This window comes from Candoia aspera, chromosome 1 (assembly GCF_035149785.1).
Source record: "Candoia aspera isolate rCanAsp1 chromosome 1, rCanAsp1.hap2, whole genome shotgun sequence".
In the NCBI taxonomy this organism is placed as follows: Eukaryota; Metazoa; Chordata; class Lepidosauria; order Squamata; family Boidae; genus Candoia; species Candoia aspera.
In genome coordinates, this window is record NC_086153.1 from 13,561,139 (window position 1) to 13,581,634 (window position 20,496).

At 42.4% G+C, this 20,496-nt stretch overlaps 1 protein-coding gene across 1 annotated transcript; it reads right to left on the minus strand.

Annotated features, from left to right (window-relative positions):
• Window positions 1-1,536: 1,536 nt before the first annotated feature.
• On the minus strand, window positions 1,537-19,872 carry NCF1 (neutrophil cytosolic factor 1). The gene is made up of 11 exons (XM_063297450.1): window positions 19,712-19,872; window positions 17,791-17,871; window positions 15,889-15,964; window positions 10,602-10,767; window positions 8,417-8,472; window positions 6,898-7,020; window positions 6,691-6,798; window positions 5,950-6,067; window positions 4,672-4,779; window positions 3,473-3,615; window positions 1,537-2,893 (listed from the first exon to the last, which is right to left on the minus strand). Exons 1-11 carry the CDS (start codon window positions 19,787-19,789, stop codon window positions 2,781-2,783), a joined length of 1,170 nt encoding a protein of 389 aa, XP_063153520.1. The 5' UTR covers window positions 19,790-19,872; the 3' UTR covers window positions 1,537-2,780.
• Window positions 19,873-20,496: the final 624 nt, after the last annotated feature.

Consider the following 20,496-nt stretch of genomic DNA (forward strand, 5'->3'; position numbering starts at 1 on the left):
GACGGAGAACAAGGAATGGTGGCCGTGTGGAAGGATGCCATAAGGCACCTTTCTTTCTCACTAATTTATCTGAGAATGAGCCCCCCAGATTACAGACTGGCTTAATTTCAAGTCAACATCCATAAAATTGCATTGCATTTTTAATTCTGGGAAAGGTGGAAATAAAGAGAGGAAGAGGATGATCAAAGCAAGGTGAATGGACTCAATTACAGTGGTTATGGGTGCGTTATTGGAAAATCTGAAGGATCAGGTCGGGGACTGATCCTCCTGGAGAAAATCTATCTATGTGGTAGCTAAGAGTCAACACCAATTTGATGGCACATAATCAATCAATCAATCAATCAATCAATCAATCAATCAATCAATCAATCAATCAAAGCAAATATATCCTTTCTCTGAATGTCCCCAGCCCTGCCTCTACCTTCCTCCAGGTTTTGTCTTGCTCATATTGGATTTTAAACTCTTTATCACAGGGTTTCTCAACCAGGGTTCCGTGGTTTCAAATTTGGGCAACTTTGCATTAAAGAGGTAAGTTTCATTCTTTATGTTTCGTTTAAGAACACTGTGAATGCATATATAGAGGCCTACCCACAAAACAAATATACTGTAATAATTTTGTAACTTCTGGGCTATATTTAAGCCTGAATGTGCAGGGGTTCCCCAAGGCCTGAAAAATATTCCAAGGGTTCCCCCAGGGCCAAAAAGTTGAGAAAGGCTGCTTTAGCACACGAGCCTGTCCTACATGGAGGGCATAAATACTGTAATAAAAAAGCAAAAGGGAAGGAACAACAACTGTTGATGTCAGTATGGCACCCTCCCTGCTTCTAATTGTGAATTTAAATAACACTAATGAAAATTGAGTCCACTGAGAAGTAACAGGGAAGCATCTCCACTGACCTAGGGGACAGTTACGGTTGGCAGAAATATAGAACAAAAGCAGGAAACACATTCAACCATCAAGCTGACCAGGTTGCCATGGGATATTGTGGGAAAAAGAGAAAGATGGAGAGGAAGCAACGGAGTGTTCCACAGGAGGGCATTTTTTAAAAAAATTATGCAGTTTATCAGGGCGCTCAATCCTCATGGACTCGAGGCAGTTGACAGATATTAAAATAGCAGTAAGGAAAATAGGTTTTAAAACTTGAGTAACAAAAATATTAACAAGGCGTATGAAATAACAAGCAAAATGCACACATACACATGCATAGGCAGCTGTGGTTCCACAGTCAGTCCCAAGGCCTTCTCAGAAAACCAAAATTGTATTAACTTCCAGAAAACCACGCATAGGGCTGGCTGACCGGAGAGGGCAGGAGTCCTACGCAACTTTTGACTAAAAGTTCAACTTGTTGGCCAACTTTCTTCAGAAACAGCCTTCTTAAACATTTGCAAATTCCTTTCTGCACAGAATCTTATGCAAGAGGCTTTTCTGAGCAATCTGCAGTTTTAAATTAGAAGTTACACTGGAAGGGTTTCCTTTGTGTCACAATCACTGCTGTTTAATTGGAACTGACTTGCTGAAGAGAAGACGAGATGCCGTTTTCACTCCAGCTTGTTTATTAATCATATAGTTACAGATGTTACATACAAGCACAAAAGAATGGACATAGAACAGGATCCCATATACCGAAAACATACTTTAGAAAACAACCTATCTTATGCATGGGTAACAACCATTGGCAGATGAAAAATAAGTACATTGAATTGACAGACTTGTGCCTTGACGAATCGTATCTACAAGCTAGATGTGTGCTCTATAATGCCCATTACCCCATGGATCAAGACTCAAAACATCTATGGACATTTGTGCTCACTCACTCTGTGGCTTGGTCCACAGACATCCATTTTCTGGATTTGCAGAAACAAAAGCAGTGAGAATAAATGAGAATAAAAAGTAAGCGGGTAAGAACTAAAACATATGCAAAAAGAATAAAATCACTATATACCATCATATACTTACACTCCCAATGAAACTAATAGTATATAATCAACTAATTCTAAACCTAAATCTACCTATCGTTAAACTTCATTAGCATATATTGGACCCTAACTAAGCAAATGAGCTAAACCACAGAAAAGTAACACCACCACCCCAAACAAAACCCCAAATGGAAGTGAAAACTAAACAGGCTTTGAATGTAGGAAAAACACTGTTCTTAGGGCTTTAACTGATACGGCTAAGACAGGTATGTGAACCCAGTCCATACAACACACTTAACCTATATTCACACAATACATTTGAGCCATGAACTAGCTAAACAGACTTGGGGTTCTTGGTGAAAGTTGCTGGTTATCCAAGAAACTGTCAAAGAAGAAACTTGACCCCAGCCACAACTGGCAGGGCAGGCTACTATATATAAATCACCAGCAAACCCCACTCCTCCTTGCACTGATGATGTTACCAAGGCTGGTAATGAAACATCTTCAGGAAAACAACCCATGCTCGGAGAACCCCAAGAACTCAACAGCTCAGCGCTGAGCTATAAATACTCTCTACTCTTTAAACAGGCTCAATTCAAAAAATGCACAAATCCAAGGTGGGGGGGAACTAAACTGATTTTAACACTACCCAAACTCAGCATAGCTTTACTAACTTAATTAAGCCAGCCATACAAACACAGACTGTATGTAAGAATTTGGGTCTGGAGGAAGTCATTTCTCCTCTGTAAGGTTGTTCAGGACAGGCAGAAAAAGCAGAGACCCTCCAAGGATCCTTTCTTGGATAACTTGAGTCCCTCAGTGATGGAAGCAAAGCCAGATGAATAAATCCCACAACTTCTTCGTCACTGGATTTTTCTCTTTGTGCTTTCAGAACAACGAATCAGAATCAAATCTTTGCTGGGCCTCGGAGGTATTGCCGGCTGAGCCTTGGATTCATCACTCTCATTTATTTCCTCTATAAAATAAAATGGCGGGGTGGGGGGGAAACACGTTTGAGATGGAACAGCAAGATGTATTATGGCATCCCAAGCTGCTTTCCTGTATTATATCCTGTACTGTAGTGGAGAAAACCCAGTGCTGCAAGACTTTCTTTCAGATCTGGCATCTGAAATGGGGCAACCCTGAGCTTAAATAAAGAATTCATTTTCATAGGCTTGCTTTGCACAAGGTATTAGAGTAGGCTAACAATGGTAGCATCTTGGGTGACCCCAGCTATCATGTTAGGCCAAATATTCCATACAAAAATATTTGCATCCAAAAAAAAAGGAGGAAAAGAAAGGAGCCTGCATAGCCACAGTTGAATGTTTAGGTCAATGTTTTTCAACCTTGGCAACTTTAAGATGGTGGACTTCAACTCCCAGAATTCCCCAGCCAGGAATTATAGGAATTGAAGTCCACTCATCTTAAAGTTGCCAAGGTTGAAAAACACTGGTTTAGGTTGTCAAAGAAGGCTGTTTTGTGCCCTGCCACCTTTTCATATTTCGCCAAATTAGGGACTTTGGGAGGACATTTTCTGAAGCTCCCCATAACTTACTGATAATGTTGGTTTTGCTCATGAAGTTGTTCTTCAGCTTCTTTTTGCTCAACATGTACTTCACGCTGTTTCGCCTGTACGTCTCCTGGCTGATCTGCTTGCGGCTTTGGTTGTGCATGCTCTTGATATTCGTGATGCTAGACCTGCCCAGTCATCCAGAGGAAGGAAAAATTATCAAAGAAACTGTAAGTATATTAATAGCACAACTGGAATCTGCTTAGCCAGGTCTCCCCAATCTGGCATTTTCCTTGTGTATGGACTACTATTCTCATTGTTCCCAGGCTAAGTGATTCCCACTGTGTTTCCCTATAAAATCCCCATGGTTCCATTGGCTAGGGATGATTTGATTTGGATCCTCATTGAGCAAAATGTTGGATTCCACGGTATCTCCTTTCCAGTTTTTTGATTAAAGAATTCTATGCAATTTGCCAATTTCCCAGCCTTAAGTTCTCACCTTTCCTCTCTGTCCTGAGAAAACCCAGCTCAAGTTTTGCTTACTTCCTGCTGAAGTAACCAGAATTTATGTGAGCCCCTGACTCAGATACTGGCCTTGGCAAGAATGTCTACAAGTAGTCCTTGACTTACGACCATTTAGTGACTGTTCAAAGTTACAACGGTCCTAGAAAAAGTGACTTGCGCCCAGTCCTTACACTTACGACCGTTGCAGCATCCATGCAGTCACACGATCAAAATTTAGGCACTTGGCAACTAGCGTGTATTTACAATGATTGCAGCATCCCAGGGTCACAGGATCACCATTTGTGACCTTCCCAGCTGGCTTCCAACAAGCAAAGTCAATGGGGGAAGCTGGGTTTGCTTAACAACCATGTGATTTACTTAGTGACCATGGTGATTTGCTTAATGACTGCAGCAAAAAAGCTAATAGAATCGGGTGTGACTCACTTAACAACCTTCCACTTAGCAATGGAAGTTTCAATCCCAATTGTGGTTTTAAGTTGAGGATTACCTGTACTTATGGCCAAAGGCCAAAACAAACTAATTTATTGATTTACATTTATATCTAGGGGCTCTAGATGGCTTCTATAGACAACTCTCTTCATTTTATCCCCACAACTCTGTGAGGTGGGCTGGGCTGACATTACTAGCCCAAAGTCTCCCAGTGAGTTTCCATGGCTGAGCTTAGTTTCTCCAGTCTTAATCCAAGACTTCAAAACCAACAAACATCCAGAGAACCCTACCTTCGAGGAGGTGCAGCTTTGTTCTTCAGCTGATTGTTCTCTATAATTTTATCCTCTCCTGCTTTCTGCAGATACATCGAAGGATAGTAGCCTGTGGTCTCATCCTTCCTAAGATTTAAAAATACCATTTTATTGACACATAAAAATAGACAAACAGGGATAGCTTGAACCATGGCCACATCCCATGAGCAAGAGCCTTCTAAGAAAGTTGAAATCTACATAATAGTGAACAGCATAAGAATGTGTCATGCTCCAGGGCTATCTCCCCCACACTGACTTATTTAGCTATGGTCTTAATATCATGTTGCAATGACGCATGGATGCTCATCAGGTTGCTGTCAGTTGAGACTTCCTCTTTTGAACACCTGCCGCTTCAGATTTTTGAGGGCCTCTTTTGTGCTCTTTCTGGGTACTTATTCTGTGCTGACAGAGGATTGCCTTTTAAGCATCACACCAAGGTACCACAATACATGGACACTGGAAAATGGGAGGTGCTGTCCCCATGTGTTGACAATTGTGTGGAGATAGGCCACTGGACCGGCAACTGCTCTCCAAAGTTTCTAACAAGGGCTTTTCCCAGCTTAACTGGGAATTAACCTACAACTTCTGCCCTCAAGTCACGTCCTTGCCTCTGAGTTATGACTAAGGATGAAAGAATACGCTCATTAGTTTCACTTTGAGGAACTCCAGCAACGTTCACAGATGACTTCATATATGGGAGAGAGAAAGAACTTTAAAAACATGGATAAGGGAGTAACCAAACTGGAGAAATTAAGCTGGCAGATTCATCCTTGCAGGCAAGCGGTTTTCTGAGACCTTAAAACCGTTAGGGTGGATTCGCACAACACATTTAATCTGGTTAGCTCAAAGCCTAACAGCAGCATTTAGACCACTTGCTCCGCTAACATAGTCTGAACTGAAGTCAGAATTCTGGTCTTCATTGCAGCCAAAGCAACATTTCAGAATGAATGCCAAGCCCCAAAATTGGACAGAAGGGGCTGGTTCCACAGCACCATGCCAGGCCACCACAGGGTGGAGGCTCTGTTGTGAGGACATCTCCTCAGCAAATTGTAAGTGCGTCACCTTTGCGCAACAGGAAAGCCGGCTTGGTGAATGCCACTCCCACATTCAGCTGCAGGAGCCTTCAGCTCCCAGATTTCCCAGTCAGAATTCTGAAATTTGACTCAGTGCATTTGCAGGGGAACAATTTGTGGAAAATTCAGGCACAGAACATCTCCATTGTTCCGTCTTTGAGAAGACGCATGGCTGAAGCCTTACCTGACTACCCACCAACCGTCAAGCAGTTTATGGATAACTTCTATGGTTTCTCCTTCCTTGAGGGAAATCTCATCTTCCTGAGCAGCCGTGTAACCTTTTCGGACAATATGGAGCTCACCTTCGAAGAAGAGAGTTGAAACTGATGTCAGATGCCCAAAAACATTTAACTGCTTTCATTCATTTAGGTTCCCTTTTAAATCTTGATTTCACTCAGCTACCCGTTTTACAGATTGGATTGTGGAGGGTGAAAACAGCTTATGCACATTTCTTTCATATACATTATATTACATAAAGTATAATATAGATAAATTATCCTTTTAAAAATCTTAAGATGGCATACGTCCCTTTTTTCCCCTCACAACAGCAACTTTGTGATGGAGACTCCCTCTTTTCAGTTTTTTTGTCTAAAACAATTACCTTTGCCCCAAATTAAGCTATTTGGTGTAGGAGAGGCTTATCATCCCTCACTCTGTGTGGTTAAACTGGGTCACCTTTGACTTCATATTTTGAACCAATCTGGCCCTTATTGAGAATTATTTGAAATTTTTACTTTCAAATCTGAAAGGAATAAAGCAATTTGGGGGATATCCTTAGCATATTTTACCATATGAATACATCAAACTTAACTCATCACTTACTTTTCCTTTCTAACCCAATACCTTGTAGAGCTAAACTGGGCCATTGCTCTGTGTGGTCCTTGGCCTGATGACAACTTCAAATCCGGCAGTAAAGCTCATTTACCTGCATAGTTGGGCTCCTGTTCTTCAGCTTCATCTGGACTATCCATTGGTTCTAGATAAGCAGCGGGTACCCAACCTCGTTTATTCTTTTGCTGACAAAACCACCATCCTGGAATGAATAACCATGATAGGAAAGAATAGGTTTTTCGCTGAGCTCAAGCCCCGATCCACCGCAAGGCAGAAAAAAAATACCCAGCTATTTTCTTACCACTTTCACTCTTCTCCACCACATCCACCATGTCCCCCACCTTTATGGCCATCTCAGTGCTAGAGTTCTTCTCATAGTCAGCAATTGCACGGTAGGTCTGTAGGATGATAGGGCCTGTGATGTCTACAGAAAAGGAAAAACCGATGTAATGAGAAGACCAGAGGACCCAGTCTGAGCCAACGTTTAACAGAACTGGGTTACCCCAAAGCTATTTACAAGGGGATGGGATCATCCTTGGTCTGTGTCCATCTGGACAGATCAGCTGTTTTGAGAAGGCTTTGCTCCTTCCCCAGTGATCATCCAGTTGTGGCAGAGGAAGAAAGGAAGATCCTGAGGCTATTAACAACTGGAAGTAGTGAATAATTGTTCGCCTCTTCCCTCCCCAACCCCTTTTCCTTGGCGCTGTTATCTTTTTTCAAGGGGAAATCGGTTTATTTAGATTGTTTACTATATGTGCTTTTATGCTGCTTCAATTAAAAAAAAAGTAACCTAAGCAGCTTAAAAGAGCAGTATATATATAGTACATATCATTATTAATAAACCACAGCATGAAGTCACAATAACGTCATTAGCTGCACCCACAGACATCCTACATACATACATCCTCCACATCAGTCCCCAAATGCCTGTTTAATTAGCCAAGTTTTCACTAATCTTTTAAATATTATCATTGAGGATGCTGATCTTATTTCTGGCTGATTCCACAAAAAGGGGATTACACAGAAAGGGTATCCACTCAGGATCTTTCCAGCTGAAGTGTAAAGTATAAATACATTAAATAAATAGATCAGACCACATGTTTCCTCATCACCAAATGGTTTGGGTTTTTTTTTAAATTTAAGTAATATTCTTCAGGTACAGCAAAACCAGGAATATGTCTTGTGGCACTGCTTTCTCCAAGCTGTTACCCTCCAGATGTGTTGGGGCTGCAATTTCTCAGCCAGCACAACTATTTAATCACATCTGGAAAGCACCAAGTTAGGAATGTCTGGGGTGACACCTTTGTTATTGCCCTCATTTTCATGGAGCACAACTCACTTCATCAGACGTGTGAAGTGTGATGCTAAATTTCAAGCACACATGAACATGGTTGGGGTAGAGGGCAATAAGCAGCAAGATGAGAGGAAGATGAAATGAAGGGATAATTTCCAGAGAAAGTAAGATAAGCTATTTCATGCAACCTTAAAACTAGGCTAGAGCACTGGGAGCTTTCACTTTTAAAAGTTTTCCCAATGACATTTTTATTTCTATGTTTCTAGTCCTCATGATAAAGTATAAATTAAAGCTCCCTGAAAATTACAATAAAATCATGGAGAGAAGGCAGCTAAGAAATAGGAAGAGCCCACTTGGAACAGACCAAAGGCCTATCTAATTCTGCTTTACCTCCCAGTGGGCAGCCAGATGCCTTAGGGGAAGCCAGATTTAATGCAGGAACATCCTAGCACCCCTTCATTCTCAACACAGGAACAAATGCAAGAGGTGACACAAACGGTTTCCTTTGCCACTTCCATTGACTTACCTGTTGCAATCTTCTTCGAATCTTTCGGCAATAGGAACGTTTCTGGTTTCTTGGTGCTGCAGGGTAAAAAGGACAAGACTTGTGACTCTCTCAAGCCTCACCTCTCAGCCTCCGATGCAAATGAAATAGCCTCTAACAAACCACCAAATTCTTTAATTATTTCTAGGCTGGGCCTCTGTGCTGAAGATGTAGTGCGATTTATCAAATTCTATACTTTGGACTGGGGAGTTTCAAACAGTGTTCCACAGAATAATTCTTGACAACATGATGGGGTTCTGTGAGTGGGGAAGAAACATTCATTTAAATGCATCTAAGGGTGTCCATTGCAATGGTTTCTAAAGTGCAGTGCAAAGGGTGGGGCTGGTCAGCTGACCTTCAGAAGTTCCATGCCTGTAGGGCAGTGTTTCTCAACCTTGGCAACTTTAAGATGTGTGGACTTCAACTACCTGGCACTTCGCATGTCCAAAGGTGGAAACGGCAGAAATCTTGTGCATTTTACTCTTTATCAACTGAGCTGGCAATCGATAAATAATAAATTCCAGAGCGGGTGGGCCAAAAGTTTCAGTCTTTTGATTATATTGGGGGAAGAATCAGGAGAACTGAGGGGCGAAATGCAGAGACGTAAACCATCCGTTTTGCCCCCTACGGCCCCTCCTCGCCCCAAACACTTCCTGGTTTCGCTATTTTGGATTGCAGCCCTCCACACACCAAGAATGCTGGTGCAGCCCCTCAGATCAGCAAAAGCAGACTCACCCTACAGGATCTAGAGAAGGAATGAGGCAAGAGTGTCCTCATTTGCGGAAATAATTTGGCCACAAGCTCTGCAGAGCTACACCGTTGCAACACACACACAAAAAGGCAGTGGATCTTTTTGTGTGTGTTTGTTTTGTTTTTGCAATTCTGACTTCCTCGCAGCACTGCCCAAAATAAATGTCCTCAGACTGAGTTTGCAGAGCCTGGCTTTTGAACTCTGCAGAATCCTCAGGCAGAAGGGCCGTTACTAGCATCAATGACAACTTATTGATGATCCAAGTTTATATAGCAAGGTTCAGTGGATTGGTTGTCCTTACTCTGTTGTGTGAACCCTTATGATTAGTTTATGGTTCAAGGTGTCATGCAAATACAGGAAAGTGGATTAACTTAGTCTGCTCAGTTCAGGCAGCCTTAGGAAAAGGTGCTATGTGAACAGCTTGAACATCATCATCAGATTTTTACCCTGCTTTTGGTCAGCTTCCTGTGATCTATCACCATTTACCCCATTCAGAGTTTGCTAGCTCTCCAGCAACTTCATAAGCCTACCAGCCTGCATTTTATTCTTCCCCCAGCCTTGAAAAAGGAAGGGGGGGAGGGGGAAATAAACAAAACTGACTTCAGAATTGAGAGACCCTTGGAAGAGAATTATGTAATAGCCCCCCTTCAGCAGGTTGATTTAGTGGCAATGTCACTTTAAATTTCCCATAAAGCTGCAGAATCCAGACCAATGTAAAGCCAGGAGCATTCTGGGAATTATAAAATGGCATTTCAAGTGGCACTTACCACCACTAAGGATTAGGTAGGTGTTGCATAAAATAAAAACCCCTTTGTTTAGGCAAGGCTTTGTTTGAGTTCTGCCATTCTACAATTCATTGCAATGAATAACTTATGGGGAGTTTATGTCCTAGCTATCTTCTCTATCTACTCTGCCAATTTTCCTACTTAGATCTGCAGACTCTGAATTGTCCAGAACCACCACCTGGCACACACATGGCAGATGTGGGTGCCGACAGGATAATGTGGATGCCAGGCTCCAGATAAATAAGAAATTCTTCCCTATTGCAGTTCCTCCAGCTTCCATTTAAATCTATAACTGGGGTCACACACAGTGTGGTTTTGTTTGATTTGGGCTTAGCCTGTTATATGGATTCTATCACTGCAGATTGTGAACTATGTACAGTATGTGAACCGCCCAGGGTCCCCTGTGTGGGGGAGATGGCAGTCATAAAAATATGATAAATAAAATAAAAAATAAAAATAAAGTAAATGTGCATCTGGGGTTAAGCCAAGTTTTGTAAGCCATGGTTAGTGGCTTACCATATTTATCTCACAATTGTGGTTTATTCTATAGGCATTGGTTACACAAAACATGGATGGTCACAAAGCTTAAATGCCACCTGTGTCTTCCAGCATCTTGCCCGTCAATACTCACTGGCTTGCAGTAGGCAGGTTCAGATCATCTGGTCTGACTCTGAAGAAGTTCAAGACATGCGCACAACGGGAGATCTTGCGAGGAAGGTTGATCAAGGCAGAGGAATACTCAGAAAGAGTGTTTTGCCGGTTTTCAGTGGAGCGTTGGCTGTCAAACCACCTTGGAGCTAGAGAGAGAAAGGGAAGCAACTACATCATATCTCAGGTAAGGCTATTTACTCATCTGCTCCAGAACAGCTGACTCTGAACTGCTATAGATCCGCAGAATCCAAGAGGGAGATTTTGCTCCACGTTCTCAAGTCTTGGAAACTTCTCCCTCTCATATACGTTTTGAGCTTCCGGCAAGAGAAAAGGAAAGAAAATTAAAGGAAAGAGGATCAACTAAACCCTACAAGGAATGGTCACCTTTCAGGGATTCCATAATCACATCCTAAAATGCAGATTCTGAGTTGAGTGAATTAGAAGATCTTTGAGGACATTCCTAAGTCTGAGTTCACTGGGCTGTAATGTAGTCTGTTTGGCTTTGACTGCACCTCGTATATTAATTCCAGTACTGGCTTTTATAAATGTTGATGGTGTAAGACGTTGTGTGAACCCAATCAAATGTGGTTAATCAACAAACCACAGTTAAGTAATGGCTTAGCTCCAAACAGGTCTAAATCAATGCTCCAGGGCTGATCTTCCCAACAACCTGTTCCTGCCAGGAAAGGCTAGAGTCAAAGGAAGTAGTGCTAAGAAGCTCTCACACCTGCTGGCCTTCTAAAACAGGATGGGCAGAATACAAGGCAGTTTCAAGGCTGCTGGGCTGGCAAGCGTTGGCCCCAAATTCGGAAACCACCTGTCAGCAGTGCTGGCCATGTGTGGCTGCTTCCTTAGCCACCTGCAACAAAATAGTTCTCTCGGTTCCTCTGGCCCATAATACAACTTTCCCAGGATACCTCTACATAACATGCTAGCTTATTGAGTAAAAACCCAGAATTCGCAAAGATATATAATGATCAGATCATTCCTTTCCCAAAATTCAGTTTAAATCAGGGCACATTGGGGTGTTACAATGAAAATATTGAAACCTTTAGTTTAAGGAAGCCTAAAATCTCAGGGAGCAGTTCTTTCGAGCATATCAAGGCCTCAGTTCCACTTTAACAAAGCTCCAGTCATCTGGCGTTTGGAGGAAGAGGTGGCTTTTAAGACAGAATTGCAGATTTCAGTCATAAAAGGTCAATACTAATGACAAAGACTATAATTAGTCCATTAAAATGTTAGCTTGTGTGTAAGCAGGTGGGAGAAATTTCACCGAGACCTGCCCTGTACAGGATGAAACCATTCTTCCTTTTCCACATCACTGTTTTCATGAAACACTGCTACTTCTTGTTTATTTAAATTCACTATTGTATTTATGACTGAGAGCAAACACTTAGGAAATCCTAGCCAATCAGAGATCACATATACTGGCATGGGCAATCTGATGCCCCAGGCTGAATACAACACCTGGTCCCCCTTCTTTCTTTTTATGGCCTGCAGACTTCTCTCAGGTTACAACTATAGAAAATCAGTGTCATAATTTCCATTGTGAAACAGGAATCAAACTAAAATAGTAATGTATGTTCTTGTTTATTCATTTAGTCGCTTCCAACTCTTCGTGACTTCATGGACCAGCCCACGCCAGAGCTTCCTGTCAGTCATCAACACCCCCAGCTCCCCCAGGGACGAGTCCGTCACCTCTAGAATATCATCCATCCATCTTGCCCTTGGTCGGCCCCTCTTCCCTTTGCCCTCCACTCTCCCTAGCATCAGCATCTTCTCCAGGGTGTCCTGTCTTCTCATTATGTGGCCAAAGTATTTCAGTTTTGCCTTGAATATCATTCCCTCAAGTGAGCAGTCTGGCTTTATTTCCTGGAGGATGGACTGGTTTGATCTTCTTGCAGTCCAAGGCACTCTCAGAATTTTCCTCCAACACCACAGTTCAAAAGCATCGATCTACCTTCGCTCAGCCTTCCTTATGGTCCAGCTCTCGCAGCCCTAAATTACTACGGGAAACACCATTGCTTTAACTATGCGGACCTTTGTTGTCAGTGTGATGTGTCTGCTTTTAATTATTTTATCGAGATTGGTCATTGCTCTTCTCCCAAGGATTAAGCGTCTTCTGATTTCCTGACTGCAGTCAGCATCTGCAGTAATCTTCGCACCTAGAAATACGAAGTCTTTCACTGCTTCTACATTTTCTCCCTCTATTTGCCAGTTATCAATCAAGCTGGTTGCCATAATCTTGGTTTTTCTGAGGTTTAGCTGCAAGCCAGCTTTTGCACTTTCTTCTTTCACCTTCATCGTAAGGCTCCTCAGTTCCTCTTCGCTTTCAGCCATCAAAGTGGTATCATCTGCATATCTGAGATGGTTAATGTTTCTTCCAGCGATTTTAACTCCAGCCTTGGATTCCTCAAGCCCAGCTTGTTGCATGATGTGTTCTGCGTACCAGTTGAATAGGTAGGGTGAGAGTATACAGCCCTGCCGTACTCCTTTCCCAATTTTAAACCAGTCTGTTGTTCCATGGTCTGTTCTTACTGTTGCTACTTGGTCGTTATACAGATTCTTCAGGAGGCATACAAGATGACTTGGTATCCCCATACCGCTAAGAACTTGCCACAATTTGTTATGGTCCACACAGTCAAAGGCTTTAGAATAGTCAATAAAACAGAAATAGGTGTTTTTCTGAAACTCCCTGGCTTTTTCCATTATCCAGCGGATATTGGCAATTTGGTCCCTAGTTCCTCTGCCTTTTCTAAACCCAGCTTGTGCATCTGGCAATTCTCGCTCCATGAATTGCTGAAGTCTACCTTGCAGGATCTTGAGCATTACCTTACTGGCATGTGAAATGAGTGCCACTGTTCGATAGTTTGAACATTCTTTAGTGTTTCCCTTTTTTGGTATGGGGATATAAGTTGATTTTTTCCAATCTGATGGCCATTCTTGTGTTTTCCAAATTTGCTGGCATATAGCACGCATTACCTTAACAGCATCATCTTGCAAGATTTTGAACAGTTCAGCTGGGATGCCGTCGTCTCCTGCTGCCTTGTTATTAGCAATGCTTCTTAAGGCCCATTCAACCTCACTCTTCAGGATGTCTGGCTCTAGCTCACTAACCACACCGTCAAAGCTATCCCTGATATTGTTATCCTTCCTATACAGATCTTCCGTATATTCTTGCCACCTTTTCTTGATCTCTTCTTCTTCTGTTAGGTCCTTGCCATCTTTGTTTTTGATCATACCCATTTTGGCCTGGAATTTACCTCCGATGTTTCTAATTTTCTGGAAGAGGTCTCTTGTCCTTCCTATTCCGTTGTCTTCTTCCACTTCCGCGCATTGCTTGTTTAAAAATAATTCCTTATCTCTTCTGGCTAACCTCTGGAATTTTGCATTTAATTGGGCATATCTCCCCCTATCACTGTTGCCTTTTGCTTTCCTTCTTTCTTGGGCTACTTCTAGTGTCTCAGCAGACAGCCACTTTGCCTTCTTGGTTTTCTCTTTCTTTGGGATGTATTTTGTTGCCGCCTCCTGGACAATGTTGCGAACTTCTGTCCATAGTTCTTCCGGGACCCTATCTACTAAGTCCAGTCCCTTAAATCTATTCTTCACCTCCACTGCATATTCCTTAGGAATATTAGTGAGCTCATATCTAGCTGATCTGTGGGTCTTCCCTAATCTCTTTAGTCTGATCCTAAATTGTGCAAGAAGAAGTTCGTGATCGGAACTACAGTCAGCTCCAGGTCTTGTTTTTATCGACTGTATAGATGTCCGCCACCTTTGGCTGCAAAGGATGTAGTCAATCTGATTTCGGTGTTGTCCATCTGCTGAAGTCCATGTATAAAGCCGTCTCTTAGGTTGTTGGAAGAGAGTGTTTGTTATGCAGAGTGAGTTGTCTTGGCAAAATTCTATCAGCCTATGTCCTGCTTCGTTTTGTTCTCCCAAGCCATGCTTACCTGTAATTCCAGGTGTCATTTGACTGCCCACCTTAGCATTCCAGTCTCCCGTGAGGAAAATAACATCTCTTTTAGGCGTGCTGTTCAGTAGGTGCTGCAGATCCTCATAGAACTGCTCTACTTCAGCTTCTTCAGCATCTGTGGTTGGGGTGTATATTTGGATCACAGTGATGTTAGATGGCTTGCCCTGAATTCGAATTGAGATCATTCTATTGTTTTTTGGATTGTATCCAAGCACTGCTTTAGCCACTTGACTATTAATTATGAAGGCTACTCCATTTCTTCTGTGGTCCTCTTGTCCACAGTAGTAGATCTGGTGGTCATTTGATGTGAAGTGGCCCATTCCGGTCCATTTCAGTTCACTGACGCCCAAAATGTCTATCTTTAATCTTGACATCTCACCAATAACCACATCCAATTTGCCCTGGCTCATAGATCTTACATTCCAGGTTCCAATGGCGTGTTGATCCTTAGAACATCGGATTCGCCGTTCACACCGGCACCGTCAGCTGCTAGCCGTCCTTTCGGCTTTGAGCTAGCTGCATCATCACGTCTGGGGCTAGTTGAACTCATCCTCTGTTCCTCCCCAGTAGCATTTTGACCATCTTCCGACCTGGGGGTCTCATCTTCCGATGGTATACCGACATATCTCTGGTTGTACTGATCCATTTAGTTTTCACGGCAAGAATACTGGGGTGGGTTGCCATTACCTTCCCCAGGGATCTCATTTAGTCTGACCTCTCTGTCATGACCTTTCCGTCTTGGGTGGCCCTTTACGGTTTAGCTTATGGCATCATTGAGGTGCTCAAGCTCCAGCACCACGACAAGGTAATGATCCTTTGCTGAAGAATGTATGTTCTGAAGTAAGATTAAGATACTGAAACATATGTATAAAAGAAAAGAATAACTCCCCCACAAAGCCCAGGGGAAATTGAAGGGGAAAAAAACCCAGCAAAGTGGCCTGATCTCTCCCAGTATGGACATTGCCCGAGTCTTGTGATCATGGCCTCCCAGTAAACCTTGATAAACCAAGAATTCTTGTGCATCTCTTTAAGCATACAATGGGGCTGTGGGATTCTGGGAGTTGAAGTCCATACATCTTAAAGTTGCCAAGGTTGAGAAACACTGCCCTAGGCAATCAGGTAGCCTGTTAAAATGGTCCATTCATAGACACTTCATACGGTTGCCAAAGACACAGTTATGGGAGGGACATGGAAAATGTACTTGAAGTTGGCAGGTGAAACTAGCCTGTGCAAACTTTAACTTCATGCAGTTTCCTCACAACTACCTGCAGCTACAAAATGGGCTACTTACCTGGCAAGTGTGGGATTATCCTATTCTCTGTGTTAATTTCCCCAGATTCAATCGGAAACATTTCCTTCAAAACTTTCTAGCAAGAGAAAAGAACAAAACATTGGTGTTAGAATCTAGCTGAAAGTCTAAGTCAATTCACTGTTAAGCCTCATCAAACAGAACTGAAGAAAGGAGCTGCTCCTTCATTGGTTTGAAGCCAGGAGTAGGGAAGGAGTTTTGCCTACCCAATTTCTGCCAGCTGCATAGTTGCAGGAAAACCTCATTGGAAACTTAGTTGGCAAGCTTCTGAGGATAGCCCATATATAATGCCCAAAAAGCTAAGGGTGCCCAATTTTGATAATCTGGCCATACTATGAGTATTCTAAAAATAAAAGGAATCCATTTTAAAAGGTTCACATTGGCCACAGTTCATAGCTCAGAGACCACAGGCTGTGGCCTAGGAGATAAACATTAGAAGAAATTTCCTGTTTGACAGAAGAACAGTCTGCTTTAGGATGGCCTTTTTCTCACTTGTGGTATTTAAGCTGAGGTGGAACAGCTGTCTTTGAATGGAGCTTTGTGGGTTGGACTAAATGACCCCTAAATGTCCTTCCAGCCTGATTCAAGGCTGCTTTTGTAAATGAGGAGTGCTAGATACTGGCTTCTGATTGGCAAACACTTTTCCTTCCCCCATTTGGCGTCTAAAACCTGGTTAGTGCGGTGTTTCTCAACCATGGGAACTTTAAGTTGTGTGGCCTTCAACTCCCAGAATTCCCTAGCCACCCAAGCTGGCTTGAGAAGGCTGGCTGGGGAATTCTGGGAGTTGAAATCTACAGATCTTAAAGTGCCAAGGTTGAGTTACACTGCCCAAAGACAACAGCTGCTCTCACAACATGGAGAAACTATACACAGACACTCAATTTAGCCTAGACCAGCATGTTGGCAAAATCAGCCTCACAGTCTTGAATTGATCTAGGAAAAAGAACCAGAAACGGGGCTGTCTTAGGAAAATAAAGGGAGTTGAAACATACAGAATTAAAAAGGACCCTCTTTCTTGAACCCCCACATCTAAGCTGACATTATTACTGGATTCCACAAGCCTTCCCAATACTTTTAAAGATGCGCGTACACACTTAGAAACAAAAAAAAATGTTACTTAAAAAAACAATTTCTTCTTTGTGGACTTCCTCAACTTTCACAACAAGGGAATGCTTCGTGCAGCTTAATTTCATAATCCTGTCCAAGTCAGGAGGTACAAAAATTCCAACCAGTTATATTTTTGAAAAAAGGAAAACACAAGACCAATGTTGGTGTGAGAGCTATCCAATGGGGAAATAGTTCCCTCCACCTTCACTGCCAGAAGTTACTCTCAGCTGGGCTTGCTCAGCAGATGTGCCGGTTAGGCACAAAAAGCAACCCTATTAATTTCTACATCTGGGGGCCAAATATTATGGGACTAATTTGAGGTAGCCTTGAGAAGGGTGCTGCCTGAGTCACTTCCCCACATCGCTCTAGCCGTTATTATTATTACATACACAACAGTGTGAAATCACAGCTGCCGGTTCTTTAGCTGGTGTTGGCCTTCGTTTGCATCAAGTTCTTCCCAAGAACCTGGGATGTCGTAATGTATCGGCATAATATATGCACAGATCCAAGCAGTGTGGCCTTTTGTAATTGACGGAAATTTTTTCAATGCACAGATTTTCTAAGGCTTTTTTGGTATGGGACCCAGTGTGCCGATAACCACTGGGATCACCATGGCCGGTTTATGCCATAATCTTTCAAATTCAGTTTTCAAATCTTGATACTTTGTGATCTTCTCCTATTATTATTATTATTATTATTATTAATTTTCACAGCCTTCCCCTCAAATCTAATCTAATAATAAAACACTCAGGTGGCATGGATCCAAGCCGTACTTACATGGAACTCATAGATCTCCGTGAACTTCCGATACACAACTTTTTCTATCAGATCTTGCCATTTCACCAGAAACATATAAACCTGAGTAAAGCACAGCATTCAAAATCAGCAATAATTTTCAACTATTTTTTTGTCTTACCTACTGGCAGGGGCAGGCAGAAGCTCTTTAGATAATACGTTGTGATCATGTTGTGCCTTGATTTCAGCAAAGCCTTTAGGTCATGGCATTCTGGTTATATGTCGGTTTGACTGAGGGACTGTAAAGGACATTCTGGCCCTACAATCACACTCAAAGAGGCACATCAGTAGTTCCTCATCAAAGCAGAGTGGGCTTCAATATTGAAAATTGCATATTGAATATTGAGTGGGGCCACAAAGTTCAGTCCTAGACCTTGTTCTCTCCATGTTTTTATTAACAATTTGAGGGTGGGGTGGAGGGAATATTTATCCCATTTGCAGAAGATAATTACAAACTTACTATTTGGGTGGTAGAAGACAGTATCTCTAATACTGTAGAAGACAGAAATGAAATTCAAAACCAACTTGAGAAGTTTGAGAAATGGGCTGGAAATACAGTAACAATTAAATTTAAAAGAGACTAATGCAGGGTTCTTCATTTAGGATAACTGGCTTGGAAGGAATAGGTGTGAAAAGGACCTTGGAATTACAGCTGATCACAGGGGGAATGAGTGAGTAGCGTGACCTGGCTTTTAAAAAGATAAAACGAAACTTCATCCTGTAACAACAGCAGTCTAGTTTCTAAATCATGGCCACTCATTCTTTCATTATATTCAGCACTGATCAGAGTCCACCTCAATTCCCGTGTCCAGTTGTGAATGCCACATTTTAAGGAAGATTCCAAGAAACTCTGATAGGTGCAAACGAGGATTCTCAAGGGACTGGAACAGCAACGAGGATTCTCAAGGGACTGGAAACTAAATCTGAGGATAATGACAGCATTTTTCAAATACCCGCAGAAGTATCATAGCCTGGAAGTCAAGACCTGTTTTCCATCTTCCCTGTGCGCAAGGCGCTCTTTCAGATACTTGAAAAACGCTAGCATATTCCCCCATCGGTCATCTTTCAATAGCCTTCAGTGACAAGAAGGCAGACACTGAATGTTTAGGAAAAACTTCCTAGGGGTAGAGCACTTCGACAGCGGAACCAGAGAGGTGATGGGTTCCCCTTTACGGGATTGTTAAGGGGAGGCAAAACAGCCATCTGTCTATCTGAGTGGGATGCTGTCGTTAGGATTCCTGACCTGACCTGGAAGTTGGACTGCGTAGCCAAAATGCCCTACCCAGCTGTTCAGCAGCACTGTTCTAACTCACCACACTGAATGAATCAATTTTCTCATTTTGTGCAATACACTGAAACATAAGCTAACCAAGCAAGATGAGTTCATGCATGTTAAGCCACCAAAGCATCTAATTAAAGTTAAAAACTAACCAGACCCTGAGAGAGTGCAACTGTTGGGTCTTTACCTGGCCGAATTAAGTATGATTAAGTCCGTCCTTCTACGATTCTTTGGAAGATTCACCCCCTCCATTTGTTCTGCATCACTGAACCCCAGTATCTCTGTCCCAAGGTCCTGCCTTAAAGATCTCCCCAGTAATGGGGAAGATGAGGTGGCAGCTGAAAACATAAAAAGCTGCCTTATTTTTCCTTCAAGCTCAATATTGTCCATTCTGATTGCTTAGACTCCTACCTCTTCCCCTCCTGTGATTGCCAAAGCTGGGGATTAAACCAGAGACCTACACACTTAACCTCCATATGGAGCCTGTTCCCTGGGACATTTTAAATAAGTTCACAACTTTTCTGGACTATTAAAGGAGCCCATCCGTTGGACCCCCACCCTCCAGAAGTCGAAGCTGAGGAGATTCAGCTTCTTGAATCAGGCTGTTTATCTCCAAGTACTTACATAGTGTTGGCTGGGTAAAAATCTCTTCTCAAACCCCAGCAACTCAACGTGCCGAATGTAGATGTCCGATTCACCCATCACTGCAGCTGGGGACCTGTCCTTTTGTCTAGTTTTGCACTTTTCTCTTAAGCTCTTTGTCAGTCTGACTTCAGCTTTTATCTACCACAAAAGGGGGAAGTCTGATTACACCACATTGTTGGCCCAGGGTTTTCTGTTTTCAATTTTCTTCCTTCCGTGTGTTTCATTCGTTCTTTCATCATGCCTCACTTTCTGTTTGGTTGTACCTGCTGGGGATCTAGGCCACATCTCAGCACTGCAAGCTGGTTTGGATTACAAAGCCCTTTATGGCTTGGCTTCAGAGACCTGCAGGATCACTTACTCCAGTCAGTATTGGCCTGGCCAGTAAGATTTACTAAGAGAAGCTGCTACAAATCTCACACTTCAGGGAGGTTCAGGTGCTGAGGCGAGGAGGTGCAGCTTTTCTGACACAACATGGAACATCTGCCCCATGGCCAGCCCACCTCTCTGCTGGTTTTTCAGATGCTTTTGAAGACCGAGCCAGTTCAGAGAGCTTTTTCCTGCTTTAAAGTGGCCATTTTTGTTTTGTTTTTTATTTTTTATCTTGTTGTGTCTTGTTGGGTTTTTACCTTTTGCACTGGGTATATTTCAACTGTATTGTTTTTTCCTACATAACCTGCTAAGAGTCGTTTTGACTGCGGCAGCATAGAGATATGTCAAATCAATAAACAAATAAATAAAACACCCAGCAGCATCTGGTGTCTAAA